The sequence below is a fragment of the Perissodus microlepis genome, chromosome 19 (genome assembly GCF_051167445.1).
Source record: "Perissodus microlepis isolate ML-2025 ecotype Zambia chromosome 19, ASM5116744v1, whole genome shotgun sequence".
NCBI lineage: Eukaryota > Metazoa > Chordata > Actinopteri > Cichliformes > Cichlidae > Perissodus > Perissodus microlepis.
The window spans coordinates 18,331,823-18,346,329 of record NC_140479.1 but is presented as its reverse complement, the minus strand read 5'-3'; the positions used below and the strand labels follow the sequence as shown (position 1 = coordinate 18,346,329).

The following is a 14,507-nucleotide window of genomic DNA, read 5'->3' as shown; positions in this document are numbered from 1 at the left end:
GTAGTGTAGGTGCAGCGATTCATTGTAACTTGTAAACATATGTAGAAATACAGTATGTGAGGCAAAAATACACTTCATGTGAGCACCATTATTTTCAACACACCCCGAGGTTTTCTTGTAATTTTTTTAAGTTGTAAAGTAGTGTTAAGGAATAGTTATTCAGGCTATTTGAAGAGTATTTAAAGCTCTTCTTTGAATGCTGGCTGCCCTTTCTTTTGTTTTCTGTCAACATGATCCCACACTGTTTCGGTAATTCTGAGGTCCAGGCGATGCCAGTCCGCGACTGATAGTGTTTCATTGCATGTTTTTACTGCATAGACAGTGTTATCGGGATCATTGTCATGCTGAAAAGTGAAGACGTTGATCAATCAGATGTTTTCCAAAAGGAAGTGCATGATAGGACATGACTTTAGGATACTTTTTAGGATACTTTTCAAAAACTTCTTCCAGTTTCCTCAGGTTATTTTAAGGCAACACAGCACACCATGCTATGATTTTCAGAAAGCCCAGAAAACTATTACGCAACGCCACTTTAAAAGGTTTTTGAGAAAGTCTCCCTCCTTGGAAGCGAAATATTAAAAAATGAGTGTTGTTTTTTTTTTTTTTTCAAAGGACTGTATTTAGGTTGTTATTATTAGTGGGTGGATGACATGTGAAAGCAGGCCCTTCTAACGGTCCTTGAATGACTCTTGAAGGCTCAGATGACAAGCACACGTGGTTGGCATACGTAATTTGCAACTCGCATGCGTACAGGCTAACCCCGCCCCCTTTCCTCTCAGTTCTTCAGCCGCGCAGCGCTTGGCAAGAATGGCGGCTCTTTTGGAATCGCTTCTATCACAGAAAGTGGATATTATTAAGGTGGTGGACTGGCTAAAGAGTGCAGGGGTAGGTCTGAAACGGGTAATACTATCACGAGAGGACCATTTATCTGCGTTTTATCTCCGCTTACTTTGTTCTGTGTGATGACACAGCTCGTAACTAATTGTAAACAAAACTTTTAGCTGCTGTGCTAGCGAGCCACGTTAGCTGTAGATCAGGTCGACTACAGACAAGATGGTAGCTGTCAGCTTCCCTTTTTTCGGAAGAAATGTTTTCAGTAAAACCTGTCATAATTTACCACAGTTACTTAATAATTTTACTATTATTTTCATTCTCTTAAGACAGATGTGGGGTTTTGCCATAAATTAGCCAGCACGTTGTTAGCTAGGTTAGATAATAATTTTTTTAGGAGATTAACTGTATCTATCCAGAAGATTTAATTGCGTGGATATCTACTATCTTGTGATGCATCTAGGATGATCTGAGTTATTTCATGGTTGATAGATGGTTGATGCGCTTGTCTCGATCCAATTTTCCAACAGTTAAAGTCTCTCTCTTCAACAGGACGAGGACAAGCTGTCGATTAGTGAACTCGGGCTGACAGTTCACAAAGAGGAGTTAGTCCCTTTTCTTTTAAATTTTCTGAGAGAGCAGAGCAGTCAAGCACTCACCCATGGCCCCGCCACCCCAGCTAAGACTCCCAGCCGCCCTAGGCCTGCTGCACAGACCCAAGTTTTCTCGGAAAAGAGGGGCTGCAAGTCTGCCAGTGGTGGAAGTGGTACTCGGGCTGCGAGCCGCGTCCAGCTGTTTTCTCCTTCATTTGTGTCACCTGGACCTGAAGGATCTCACTGTCTGAGCGGGGTCACTGCCTTCAGCAGCCCCTCCTCTTCTACAACATGGAGCCCTGCTTCCAGGCCTTCAGGATCTGAGCGGCGTGGTGGGCAGAGGATCATGCTTGGGGACTACATGGTTTCTCCTCCTGACTTTCAGCACAGCCCTAGCTTCCAGTCCCAGAAAAGCCGCAAGAAGAGTGGTGGCAACATGTCATTGGGGGGGCGAGGACGTGGAGGGCATTATATTGATGAGACTGGGGGGAGGAGATCAGTAAGAGGAGGAGGAGGGTATGGTAGGATAATTGAGCAGGTTTCACCTCCGTCTGTAGGTCAGCTCAATTTCAACAACTTGGAGGAATTCCCTCCTGTTGGCTCCTCACCCATTTCTCCTGCGTGAGTCTGCACAAGTCTAACATAAGTAGAGTCATAAATATAGATTTGAACATGTAATTTTCAAACAATCTGACCACTTCTGTTATTCCTCAGGGCATCTAAGCCAACTAGAAGAATAAACCCAACACCAGTAAGTGCAGAGCGGCCACACTCTAAACCAAAGACCTGCTTCACTTCCACCCCGTTCAGTAAACCATCTAGCCCCCTGTCAGGAGTAGTGCCACTCGAGGGGTCGATGACAGGGGGCAATTCTCTGAGTCTGCAGGAAGAAAGGGAATTGCTTAAAAGGGAAAAGTAAGTGCACTTTTCCTCGATTTGGTCAGACAGATTTGAGTGCATTGTGGGAAAAATGTGTTTAGTTTTTGGATTGGCCAGTAATCCATGTCTGCTAGTGGGTGCCATATTACTTACAGATGGGTAATATTTTGCTGTGTTTTACAGGGAATGATGGAAGTGTAATCCATATTTTGTTGGTAATCATCTGTACACTCTGGATTAGAGTAAAATTCTCCTTCAGGTTTCTATATGTATAACAGTCTCAGCTGTTTTTGCACCAGTTGAAGTATCTTTTTTTCCACATCTCAGTTTATCTTTGTAGTTTTATGATCAGGAATTTCTTGTTTTTAGGACAAAGCGTGCCCAGCAGGTCTGCTCTCCTCAGCCGTCTTCTTTGGAACCATGCACCCCTACCAAGACAGTGCTTAAAACAGGATCTAAAGTTACACCAGAACAACAGACAACTTGTCCTGAACCATCCAAAGTCACTTTCTCCTTGGAACTGGATCTTTTGGTTGAGCTGTATAGTACCTGCATCTCTGGTAAATGACCACAAGGTGGTGATCATTAACTAAAAACAATTACATGAGGATAAAATGAACTTGTACAAACAATTTTGCTAGATGAAGAACAGCTATTAGTAAATGCCTGTCAACAGGTTTCTGTTAAGTAATTAAAGAGTAATTAATAATGAAAGAAATTTAAAAAAGACTAAACGTATTTAAATTAGTTAAAATTTTTTATGTGTTTTCAGAAAACCTCGTACCAAACATTTTCCTGGAGCTCTTCTTTGTGATGCAGTTACTAACGTCTCGGTCCCCTCACACTCATGACGATGAACAGGAAAGTTTGTGTGCAGCTCATTCGCACTCAGGTGTGCAGTCATGTAATATTACAAATACTAGGATTGCATATATCTGTGTGTGTGTGTGTGTGTGTGTGTGTTGAAGCTCCCGATCTGTTTCATATTTTCAGATATTCTCGAAAGATGTTATTTAAGACTAGTACACAATTGTGTGTATTTTGCAGTGAAGGTCCTGGAGAATCAGTTTCAGTGAGTGTCTTTTGTTTTCTCCACTTAACAGACTCCTCCACATTCTTAACTTTTTGACTCATAACCATGTCTTCTTGTAATTTATCAGGTTGGTAGCTCATTTGGACAAGTGCACATTGCGACTGCTGGCAGAGAATGAACGGGTGGCATCTTTCTCTCCACATCTCAGGGACTTACTCACTCAGGCCCAAGATAAAAGCACGGCCAAGGTAACAGAGTTGTATTGTACAGCTGATGAAGTAAATGTAAACATTTATTGTTTTTAAATCTTTCCCAGTGCTGTATGCTATGTTATAAAATTTACTACCAACCTATGTTGTTAATCCGGATTCTTATTTTGACCCATATCCACTTAAAAAAAATAAATAAAATGAATGTATTTCAGCTCTCTCCGTCAGTGTCCACTTTCATCCACTCGGTCCCTTTCCAACCTGATACTGACAACCGGTCCAACTTTAGCAGTGACAAGGCTTTCCACATCTTCAAAAAACAGAGGTACATTTCTGCTTTTGTCCATTTTATAGAGGTGAACTGCTTTAAATTGCAAACGCAATGTTGTTTGTTGATCGACACAGTGTGAAATATTATAGTTGGATAATTTGTAGATTTAATTGTGAGATGAGAAACTTTTCTTGGTTGTTTGGTGAATTAAGGATTCAACTGTTGAAATAAGTTGATTAAAACCACTGAATTAATTTTATTAATGATCAAGTCTATTTTTTCCATTCATCAATTATCTTAATCACCTGATTCTTTTGTTCTTCTCACAGAGATATTTTTTATGAGGTGCTGAGAGAGTGGGAGGACTTTCACAAGGAACCCGGGTGGAATTTTGACACTGCACTTGGAAATAGGATCAGGTAAGTCCAGTTTGTTACAGCAGCTTTTTATTTATTTATTTCTCCCCCTCATGGTCAGGAATTGGGTGAAATTAAGGATTTCAATGTAATAAATGATCTTTTTCTGTCTTTTACTTCAGAGGAATGATGAGTCAGATGACCTCTGCAGGAAATCATTCTCATTTTGCGCGTCTGTTCCTGAAGCAGCTTATTCAGGTAAATCATACATTTTAACAAAAGCTATCTATCTATCTCATTGCAGAAGTTGCCACCACATGACATTCTTCTTACTTGGCCCAATAAGGTCTCAAATTGACCTTTTTTTTCCTTTAGATGTGTAAAGGTCCCCGAGTGAACAGCACTTCTGGAGATGCTCCTGACGCTGACTTGTTAGGCATGTTGGGAGCTGAGGGTCTGGGGCGCCTGAAGCGCCTTGAAGAGCGTCTCATTCAGCCTCACGGAGTTGTTGGCCCGTGCTCACCTCCATCTTTTCCTGGTTACCAAGAGTTCTTCAGGGACTTCCTGCAGGCTGCTAGCTGGTGAGACAACAACATTTAAGTAAAAAGATAACAGCATAACAATAGCATAATAAATATTAAATTTCATATAAATTTCCTGTGTTCTTACTAGCTAAACTTTTTTTCCTTTAATTTTTTTTAATGGACTATGTTGTTATAATCCGTTTTGTATATTGTGCACTAGCTGCCAGCTGAACCAGCACCTGCAGGATAGCTTGTGCCAGCAGCTACTCCAGCTGGATGAGGTGTCCATCTTGAGCCCTCCTGCTTCCATCTGTGAGCGGGACGAAGAGGAGGAGGAAGATGGAGACATGGAGCAGCAGGTATTTTGTTATCTGCATCTGCAGCTTTTGTGGGTGTTTTGTTAAAATGCTTTACAGCTGTATTTTCCTTTTTTATTTGAAGCAATGTATTTTAACCTGGGTACCTGGAGAGCTCATCTTCTTAAACCTGCCCACTCTAAGAAGATGAGCTCTTATGCTGTTTATTATTTCATCCTTTTTAGGACGAGAAGCAGCGGTTCTCCTCGGTGTTGCTCCTAGCTCGTCTTCTAGCAAAGTTTCTGGGATTCATTTCCTTTCTGCCTTACCAAACATCCGAGAAGCCGTCCAGAGAAATACAGGATACTGCTATAGCCCTGCGCAGCAAGGTGACGAAACAAATACTTATTGCACCAAATGTTCAGGCCTGTTTTTAAATGGTGTATGTAAAAGTCAGAAGTAGTTTCAGTTCCTTTTATTTTCTTCCTGTACATCTGCAGTACAGATATAAATGTATATTTGATGCCATGCTACTTCTTTTTTTTTTTTTGTTTCTTTCCCTCTTGGTCCCACAGAGTGTTCCAGTGCTAGATGTGTGTGCTGTGTTGAGAAACAGTATAAGGAGAAGGCGCACCATCCTCACTGTTCCCTGGCTGGTGGAGTTCCTCTCCATGCTAGACTTTATCGGCCCTCTGCTGCTCTGCTACAGGACCACATTGGGCACACTGCTTCTCCTATATAGGTTTGTCTTCATATGCATGCACGTAAACTAGTTATGACAGTACAGGTAAAGTGTGTGTGTGTGTGTGTGTGTGTGTGTGTGTGTGTTTTAAAATAAAAAGTCTCCTGTTTGCTTGCAGGAGACTGGTTCTTGATCGGTGTGAAGAAATGTGTTACCTAAATAAGCTACTAATGGTGTCAGTATTAGGCTGGCTCTTTCAGGTGAGTTACAATGTCTAGGCAAGATTTGTCTTTTTATGTAATGGTTTATACAGTGAGCAGCAGACTCACCAATCGTGACTCAAAGATCTATTTAACACTTTTATGATGCCTGAGAATAATATTTATTTATACGTAATGCTAACATGTAGTTGAACTTGTGTTTTAACTTGTGTAGATCCCAGTGATTCCAGAGGATATTTTCTTCACTAGTGAGTTTACTGAGGTTGCCAAGGTGGAAGAAAGCGACATAAATGTGGCAGGGCTTGTAAGTGACAAATATACTTTAATAGGTGTTTGTCCATAAAACAGTCACGACTTGTTTTTAATATGCTTGTTGATTTTTTTTAATTTTTTTTAATTTATTTATTTTTTTAGGACTGTATTCCTCTGGTGGATCAGCAGCTTCTTTATACTTGTTGTCCATTTCTTGGTGAGTAGAAATGTGGAATGCTGAATGTAAATCTTATGTTTAAGTTGGGTTTAAGGGCACTGTATTCTTATCTTAATTTATAGTAGCTGTTTATTTCTGCATGCCTTAATTTAGATAGTTTAATAGCCATATTTTTACCTTCCCCTTTATTACTGAGATTCATGGGAACAAGGAGTCACAAGTTTGGTACAACCAGCCAGCTGATTCGCACATTCATCTACACGTGTATGTTTATCTGTGAGAAGGTTTAGATTTTTTTTTTTTTTCTGTTCAGTGTGTGTTTTTTATTAGCATTAAAAAAATAATACTAATAAAATGTCTCACAAGTATTTGAATTGCAAAAAAGAGTGTCTGTCTCTGGCTGTTACAATTACAGTAAAAATTATTACAGTGAATTACTTTGTATGTTATCAGTCACTTTCTTGGCTTTTTATAGAGTTTCTCTTGGGCTGGTTATGAGCTTTTTCCATAACAAAACTGCTTTGTCATTTCATCTGTAGGTTCGAGGTTGGTCCTCATGTTATTTTTGTCTTTTAATTTGCATACGGGGAGCTGGGTTGTTGGACTAGCAGGTCCTGGTCTTCTTTTGGTTAAAGTGAAGCTCTGTCTTGAGGATGGTAATCCCCCTTTTTTTGTTTTTTTTGTTCTACTGGTGCGATTATTCTTAACCATAGACACATTAAATTTAAAGTCTGGCATCTACAGGACTCAATCTTTGCAGGATTTTTTGCCCTTTGATTGGATGCAGAGTAGCGAACGCAAGAATGGCACAGTTCTTATAGGTTGTTTGATCTAGTCATTGGTGGACTCGAGTTTCACTAATAAGTTTGAAAAATAAACTGTCCTTTAATCAGAAACTGTACAGCTTTGTTCACGTTTGCTCAACACGTTCACCACAGATGAGCCAAGGGACAGCAACACGTGCTTTCTTTAGATAAATCCATCTTGTTTTTATTCATTCAGGTGAATTTCGTAAACTTTTGGCTGCCTTTGTGTCCGGAAGCACAGCCAAGAGCGGAGGAATTATCCGCAAGATTACTCCCACGTCTGCTGAGCTCAAGGACACGCCAGGAGCTCACAGGTCACAGCAGAAACTGCAGGTGAATAACCAAGCGGCACAGCAAACAGGACTTTAAATGCAATAATTCCTGTGTGTGGGGTATTTAAATCGGTTGCTTGAATGTGACAGGTGGACCTCGAGCAAGCCTTCTTTCACAACCAGCCTCCATCGTTACGTCGCACTGTGGAATTTGTAGCTGAGAGGGTTGGATCCAATGCAGTCAAGCATATGAAGTGAGTATTGTGGAGCTTTCAGAGTAAGCTGGTTTTTAAGCCACTAGATTGCAAATTAACTGCAGCTTTCACATCCCTTTGTTTTTATTTAACCTGCCTTCCATTAGATTATCCTTTTCCAATTGAAAGTGACTCTGAGAATAGTTTGTAATCAGCCTGCAGCTTTGGTTGGTTGCTTACCTAGGAGGCTAGAGGCTGTCCAACAGCTTGTTTACAGCACTTCAGTGGCAACTGCTGTAAATTTACCACTCTGTGTTTAAATGTGTTACATAGATATCTGCTCAAGACTTACTAAGAGCATCGTTGTTATTTTATTTTAAATGTAATTTTTGTACAGTTGTGTTATTTGTTTCGGGCTTCCCGCAGGGCTACCTTAGTAAATGAGTTGGTGGGACGAGGAGAAAAGATGCTGAGAGACGGACTGGGGTCGCCAAACTCAAATCCCTCAAAACTGAATGACTCCATTTGTGCTCAATTGTGTGATGCGGGATTGGAGGCTTTGGCAAGAGCCACCAGGTACAAGAGCTTATTTTACAAGCGCCCAGCTGTTTTCTTGTTACGTGAATAGATTTGATTGGGAATTATTACAAGGTGCCACTTTCAGTTAAGAAAACACCCTCTTGCTTGCAGATTTTGCTGTGAGAAGAGCCCTGAAGCCATACGAATATTGCTCCCTCATGAGACTTCGCCTACTGTAAGTCCAAGAATACATATTTGGTTTAAGAAAAAAAAAAAAAAAAGGGAAGCAGAACATAAGTACAACAAAAACTACAGCAATATAGAGTTTTAGCTAATAAAAGAACTTTCTGAGAAACCTTTGTGGATGAGTTTGGAATTGGATGTTTATGCTCGAATTTCTACGCAGGTACTCGCCACTTCGGAAAACATCACCAAACGTCTTGCAACAGAAAAAGCCTGCAGCTGGCTTTCGGCTAACATTACAGGTAATTAGTTAAAGGGATAGATCACCCAGAAACTTAAATATAGAGCTGTTTCAGATGTGCATTTTCTGCATGTCTGCAGAAGACGATTATAATTTTTATTTATCTATTTATTGGAAGGAGATACAAGGACCGGTTGTTCATTTTATTTACTTTCAAAAATCTTAGCTTATACTTCAACAGACACAGACAAAATGTGATGTCATATTTATTCTAGAGAGGCATCTAGGGATGGGTATTGATAAGATTTTCACGATTCCGATTCCATTTTCGATTCTGTTTAACGATTAGATTCTTTATCGATTCTCTTAGCGTTCTCCTTTTTTTTTTTTTTTTTTTTTAAAAGAATCAATAAGGTCGATTAGCTTAGAACTTTGTTTTATATCTTCTCTTTGAAACAAGATAGAAATTTAGGAGTAACACGGCCTTACAAACCCAACAGTGAGATCTTAAGAGATCCAGCCTACGGCTCTTCAATGGGGTGTCACAGGGTCCCCAGGAAAAAAAATTGTAAATGTAAAATAAATATTCTTCTGTAGCAATAACAACGTATAACATAAATTATTCTGTAGCAATTACACAAGAATATCCAGTAATGTCCCTGCCTACAATTAGTCCGGAGCGGAATTAAAAACACGACATTCATTTAAGGTTATCGCGTGTTTTGTGAGCAAATGCTTTTGCATATTCGTAGTGTTTCCTCCCTTAAATGAAATATCTACTTTGCAAGTATTGCAAGTTGCCCTGTTGTCATCCGTTCTCGTAAAGTATAATCAAACTTTTGAGCGTTTGAGCCGCCGTGTTTCCTGCCAGGTAAATGACGCTCCGCAACGTGGTGACGTCATTCGGGGCGACTGGAATCGATAAGGGAATCGTTTGCAAAAATGGCAAACAATTCCAAGGAATTGAAACAGTGTGAACCGGTTCTCAACAAGAACCGGTTTTCGATACCCATCCCTAGAGGCATCTATACACTTGTTTAATTTGATGGCGGCAACATGGGGGGTCTGGCAGCTGGGGCGCAGGTAGCAAAAGGCTGGGAAAGTGAGTGGTAATGAAAAGGACACGCCTGGAAGAAAATCTTTCAACCTAATAGGTTAACTGAGATTGACCTTTGGACCCTCAGGCAGCACTGCATTTAAAACGGGTATGATTCTTGAGTTTAGGAAGAGTTCCAGAAAACATTACGTGGGGAATTGTGTTTACAGACAGGTGGACCTCGAGCAAGCCTTCTCAAAGAAGCCATATGTGAGAACATATCCAGAGAACATTTTGTCTTCTCTGAGCCGAAGCTAATTTGAAATGGACTGAGGCAAAGTGGAAAACTGTTGTGTGGTCAGATGGATTAAAATTGCAATGAGGAGAAGAGAGGGAGCATCCAGTTTGTCATTAGTGCTCAGTTCCAAAGGCTGGATCTCTGTTGGTTATGGGTAGGTATTAGTGTCCATGGATTTTGCAGCTTGCACAGCTGGAAAGGCACCATCAGTGCTGAAAAGTACATACAGGTACATCAGTCCCAGGTAGGAGATGGGGTTGATGAACTGTTTTAAAAATATGATGCAGTGATTACATGGCCCTATCCAAACTTTTTTTTTTTTTTTTTTTTTTTTTTTTTTGAGACGTAGGCCTGCCACCCAATTCAAATGACTTTTTTTTTTTTTTTACAATTCAAACAATTTCTTCCTTTTTTTTTATTTTTTAAATGTTTTATTTTGAATAAAATTTCAGTTTATAAGATTTGCAAGTCTTTGTGTTTTTGTTTAACTTTTTAAAAACAGTTTTGGGAAGTCCCCACTGAAACATGAATGCATTGATTGCTTTGATCTGCTGAATGAATGTAAATGAAGGAAAGGCTGAATTTTATGGCAGGGCAGTAGTTTTGCAAGCTTTTTGTGCTCTTCTTAGGCCTGTTTTAGTACTAACTAAGCCTCCAGACTAAAGCGTACAAAAACATTGAACTGACCTCAAAGTCTCTGTGGTGCCGGTATTATTTTAAGAACATAATTTCCATTGTAGATGAGAGAAGCACTCTCAGGATATCTAATTTCCATTAATTTCTCATTATAAAGCACTCATAAGACGGGAGTGGAAGAGCAGGTATGACCGCGTGATGAAGGCTCTTGGTAGTCCACCTGCTCCAGACTCTGATGTGGACAGAACTGTGGTTGAGCTGGTCCCTCAGGAAAAGTCACAAACTCCCAAGAGGAAACAAGGAAGTGAGAGAGTGATGTCCTGTCCTCCCCACTGTGACCACAGTGCTTCACTGCCCTCTGACATCCTCGTTGAAATGAAGGTATTTTTTTTTTTTTTTTTTATGTGTTAGTACTTTGTTCAGCAGTGGTTTGTAATAACAACATTTCATTTGTGATTCTTTTTTTTTTTTTTTTTTTTTTTTTTTTTTTTTTTTTTCCCCCACTATGTCACACAGTTTACTGTTAAATCACGAGTGTGCCTCACCAGAATGTTAGAAAGTCCATGTAATAAATAAGATCTTAAATATGTAAAAGTCAACGATATGTCTGAACTCAAAGGATTTAATTTTTAATGTAGGAACTGCTGAGCATCGCTGTGGGCCCGAGGACGGATAAGGAGCTGCCGACTGGCTCTCAGCTCCTAACACTGCTGCAAAAAGTGGGAGAAACATTATCCTGCAGAAAGGTGCATCAGAGAGAGACGAGTGTCATAAAATTACACCGAATTTACTGATGCGTCGTTTCCCAGTGTTGATTAGTCTTCCTTCTTTTTTTTCTTGCTTAGTTTTTGAATGTACTGTCAGAGCAGATGCTTCTGAACTGTAGTGTCCTACTGGCCTGCAAACTGGGTAAGAGATTCCAGGCTGTTTAATGTTTTAAGTGTTTAACTCTCATCATTCAAAATTGCTCTGCTTCTTAAATGCAAACATTATGAAACGTCCTTGACAGACCTGAGAATGTGTTCTGTGTATCTGTTCAGTGTCGGCAGAGCTCCCGGTGCTGCCTCTGTCAGCCTCTGTTGGTAATGGTTCAGGGTCAGAGCCTCCTGTCACAGCGCTGCTGGAGCAGCTCGCTGAGCTGTGGGAGAAAGACAGCTGTTCCTCCGCCCCCATCCACCTGCTCTTTACCCCACTTACAGTCACCGCTGTGCTGAAGGCCAGCGACACAGAGGTATGAATGATATAGATGTATTAATGATCATAATATGACAGTCAAATTGAACATATATCAAACTTGTTATACATGTCCTTGGATAGATCCTAAAAAAACATAGATTGAGGTGTGCAACACACATTGTTTTATTTATTTTTTTCCTTTTCAATTTCAATGTGTTAAAAATCTACAAGACTGAACAGTGTCGGCAAAACGGAACAGTTCTGTTGATGTTTCATTTCTTGAAAGTTTCTTTACTATAAATTGTTCAAACCTACTCGCCTGAACACTTATAGCATGTTTATACTGGATGGAGACTTTATTTATTTATTTTTTCCTTCCTGGATTCTTCTCCTTTGACTTATTTTCACTGCTTCTCCAGTGGATTTTAATACTCCTGCTTTCCAGTCTGTCTGCTTTCTAGAGTAAACAGACTGGAAACAAGGCCGAGGGGAATGACATGTGAAACGGTCCCTGTCTTGAATTGAAAGAATTGGCCTCCAGCATGCTCCATCATTTTGAATTCTTCCTCTTTCCTTATCTTTTCTTCTTTTTTTTTTTTTTGTTCAGTTCTGTCAGGCCCAGTGTTCCTTAAACAGTTTTATTTATATACATATTTTAAAATGTAACCTTTTCTATAACCTCTAATTATTTAATTTAAAGTCATTTGACACTGAAATCTCTAATTTTCTGCAAATGTTTTTATTATTTTTGTTGTCGTGGTTTTTTTTTTTTAGAGGAAGAACTACCGGTTTGTAATTGGAAAACTGGTGGACAGAGGGTTATTGAGTGAAGAAGAGGTCAAATCCCATTGGAAGAAGCTAACAGAACTGGCCTTACCTGTGGTGAAGCTTCATTTTCTTGTCATCTTGTATAGCTTTGGAATTATTTCTTAATACTAATGATCTGACCTCTGGCTTTTTCTGCTCTCTTGTTCTAATTTTCTTGTCATTTTTTTTTCTCTTTAGGAGCAGATAGCGAATTTTCAGCTGAAGTTAAAGACCGTGAAACCCGTCTCACCTCTGGCTGAGTTACAAAGCCACATGGACATTCTGCAGGTCTCACATCAGACAGTAGAGGGAGCTACATGACAGCAATAGTACTCTCCAGTTTCCCCGCCACAACTTGTGTTTTCGCCACAGTGTTTAATGTAACATCTGCTTGTGTTGTTCAAGAGGTACACAGTTCTGAGTGACTTCTTTTTGCTGACTAGCTTTCTGCTTCACAGACCGTCAAAGAGAGTCAACAGTCAGCGTTTGCAAGCCTCAGGCTTAGGTTCTGTAGCTGCAAACCGAGAGCTAAGATGCCAAGTAGAACCAGAAAACCCCATCAGTCAGGGGTAGCATCTATGGACCACACAATCGCATCTTAGATCCAAAGGAATTTCCTGCAGGCAAACCTGGATTGATGCTTGTGTCTTTAGGCAAACAATAAACAAAAGATCGAGACGATGCATAGATTGGAGTCGCAGTAGATTCACGCTTAAGACTGAAGAAGACTGGGCAATGAAATGGGGAATTTTTGCATTTAAAAAAAAAAGTTATGTAATTAATATTTATCACGTAAAATGTATAACAAATACTACAAGTTTCAAAATTAGAAAAAGGTCACGTTTGTGTTAGACACATTGTCAATTTGTCTTCATTTCAGTATAGCACTTTCACACTGCCGTTGACCGCTTCACTAGTGACTGCGTTTCTTTCATAAATGCAAGCAAGCATTTGTGATCATGTTTTTGTTCATGTTGAACAAGCGCCCTACTCCCTGCTGCTTTTAAACTGATTTTCTTTTTAATGTTGCCGCATAGTTTAAATTCTAAATGACAATGATGTATTCAGATTTAAGTGTTTATTGTGTATTGTCATGTTTGCAATGAGTAACATACAATTTTGTAATGAAAAAGAAAATAAAGTTTATCAGCTTGAACAATCTGCAGATTTTGGGGGGTGTTTTTAATCAATGTAAAACTCAATTTAAAGACCTTTTGAAATGTAGAGAAATTTAAATAATAACAGACATGCAAAAAAAAAAAAAAAAAAAAAAAGATTTGAATGTGGCTAAAAGGGAGGCGTATCCAGCAGCATCCCCTCCCTCTCCTTCCATGTCTGCCCTGCAGGAAGTTTCACTTCTCTGCTGAGACTTTTGGAGACGCGGCGGGCGTTCGGATTCTCGATCAGAAGTCGGGAGATGGCTTGAACAAGAGCGGGGGGGCTTACCGGACAACTTTGCCCCACTGTATTGGAGAAATATGAAGCGATGTTCACCATGCTCACATTAAAACCGTTATTTTACACCAAGTCCGACTTGGACAGCTGCTGAGTTGCGTGTAAAACCCCTCAAAACAACAACACACATCATGGCAAACGTAAAAGTTGCGATTCGAGTCCGACCTCTCAACGCGAGGTAAGTTCCCGAGTTAGCTTATCCAGCTAATACAACATAATTTAATAGTTTATTATTGTTGTGTTATTGCTTCTTTATGTCTCGAGTGCTGCTACCAGTATTTAAAACCATGCAATGTTGCCTGCTTCTTGGTGTGTTCAACAAGGCGTTATACTTCGTATGTTGCCCTCTTTTGCTTCTATTTTGTCCGTTTTGCTGCTTTAAATCGAAATCGAGCGTTAAACTAGCTCGTTAGCTAGCTCAGTACAACGCCGTGGTTTAAGTGAGTGGTGCACATGTTGAATGATGACAACTGTGGCTGTCAGGGGTGCTGCCTAGTAAAGCAGCCTGTGTAGAGCTGAGTAGTAGTAGAAAAATGCAGGAAAAATGTCTAAATTCAGG

At 39.9% G+C, this 14,507-nt stretch overlaps 2 protein-coding genes across 3 annotated transcripts in view; both read left to right on the top strand.

Moving 5' to 3' along the window:
• Positions 1-632: 632 nt before the first annotated feature.
• On the top strand, positions 633-13,654 carry cdan1 (codanin 1). 2 transcript variants are annotated; one of them, XM_084914325.1, is made up of 29 exons: positions 633-885; positions 1,384-2,045; positions 2,139-2,339; positions 2,673-2,863; positions 3,076-3,195; positions 3,297-3,375; positions 3,464-3,584; positions 3,761-3,870; positions 4,146-4,235; positions 4,355-4,430; positions 4,548-4,753; positions 4,917-5,055; positions 5,238-5,381; positions 5,568-5,734; positions 5,853-5,934; positions 6,110-6,199; positions 6,310-6,364; positions 6,865-6,981; positions 7,328-7,464; positions 7,554-7,657; positions 8,024-8,173; positions 8,288-8,351; positions 8,523-8,601; positions 10,668-10,891; positions 11,149-11,256; positions 11,356-11,419; positions 11,551-11,741; positions 12,461-12,568; positions 12,692-13,654. In XM_084914325.1, the coding sequence occupies exons 1-29, from the start codon at positions 808-810 to the stop codon at positions 12,812-12,814; spliced, it is 4,080 nt and encodes a 1,359-aa protein (XP_084770451.1). In that variant the 5' UTR covers positions 633-807; the 3' UTR covers positions 12,815-13,654. The 2 variants fall into 2 exon arrangements, with proteins under 2 accessions (XP_084770451.1, XP_084770452.1); XM_084914326.1 differs by lacking the exon at positions 6,865-6,981 and having other exon boundaries at positions 635-885.
• Positions 13,655-13,828: 174 nt separating this feature from the next.
• stard9 (StAR-related lipid transfer (START) domain containing 9) overlaps positions 13,829-14,507 on the top strand; it is a 39,811-nt gene continuing 39,132 nt past the window's right edge. The window contains exon 1 of the mRNA XM_084914527.1: positions 13,829-14,126. Within this exon, the coding sequence (XP_084770653.1) occupies positions 14,080-14,126 (47 nt within the window). The 5' untranslated portion in view covers positions 13,829-14,079. The remainder of the gene's footprint in view (positions 14,127-14,507) is intronic.

Bases quoted from the DNA above. Each gene is read 5' to 3' on its own strand.
- cdan1 (XM_084914325.1), top strand. From the start codon at position 808: ATGGCGGCTCTTTTGGAATCGCTTCTATCACAGAAAGTGGATATTATT. The intron at 8,174-8,287 runs GTACAAGAGCTT...TCTTGCTTGCAG, and splicing joins GCTTTGGCAAGAGCCACCAG to ATTTTGCTGTGAGAAGAGCC. The intron at 8,602-10,667 runs GTAATTAGTTAA...CTCATTATAAAG, and splicing joins GCTTTCGGCTAACATTACAG to CACTCATAAGACGGGAGTGG.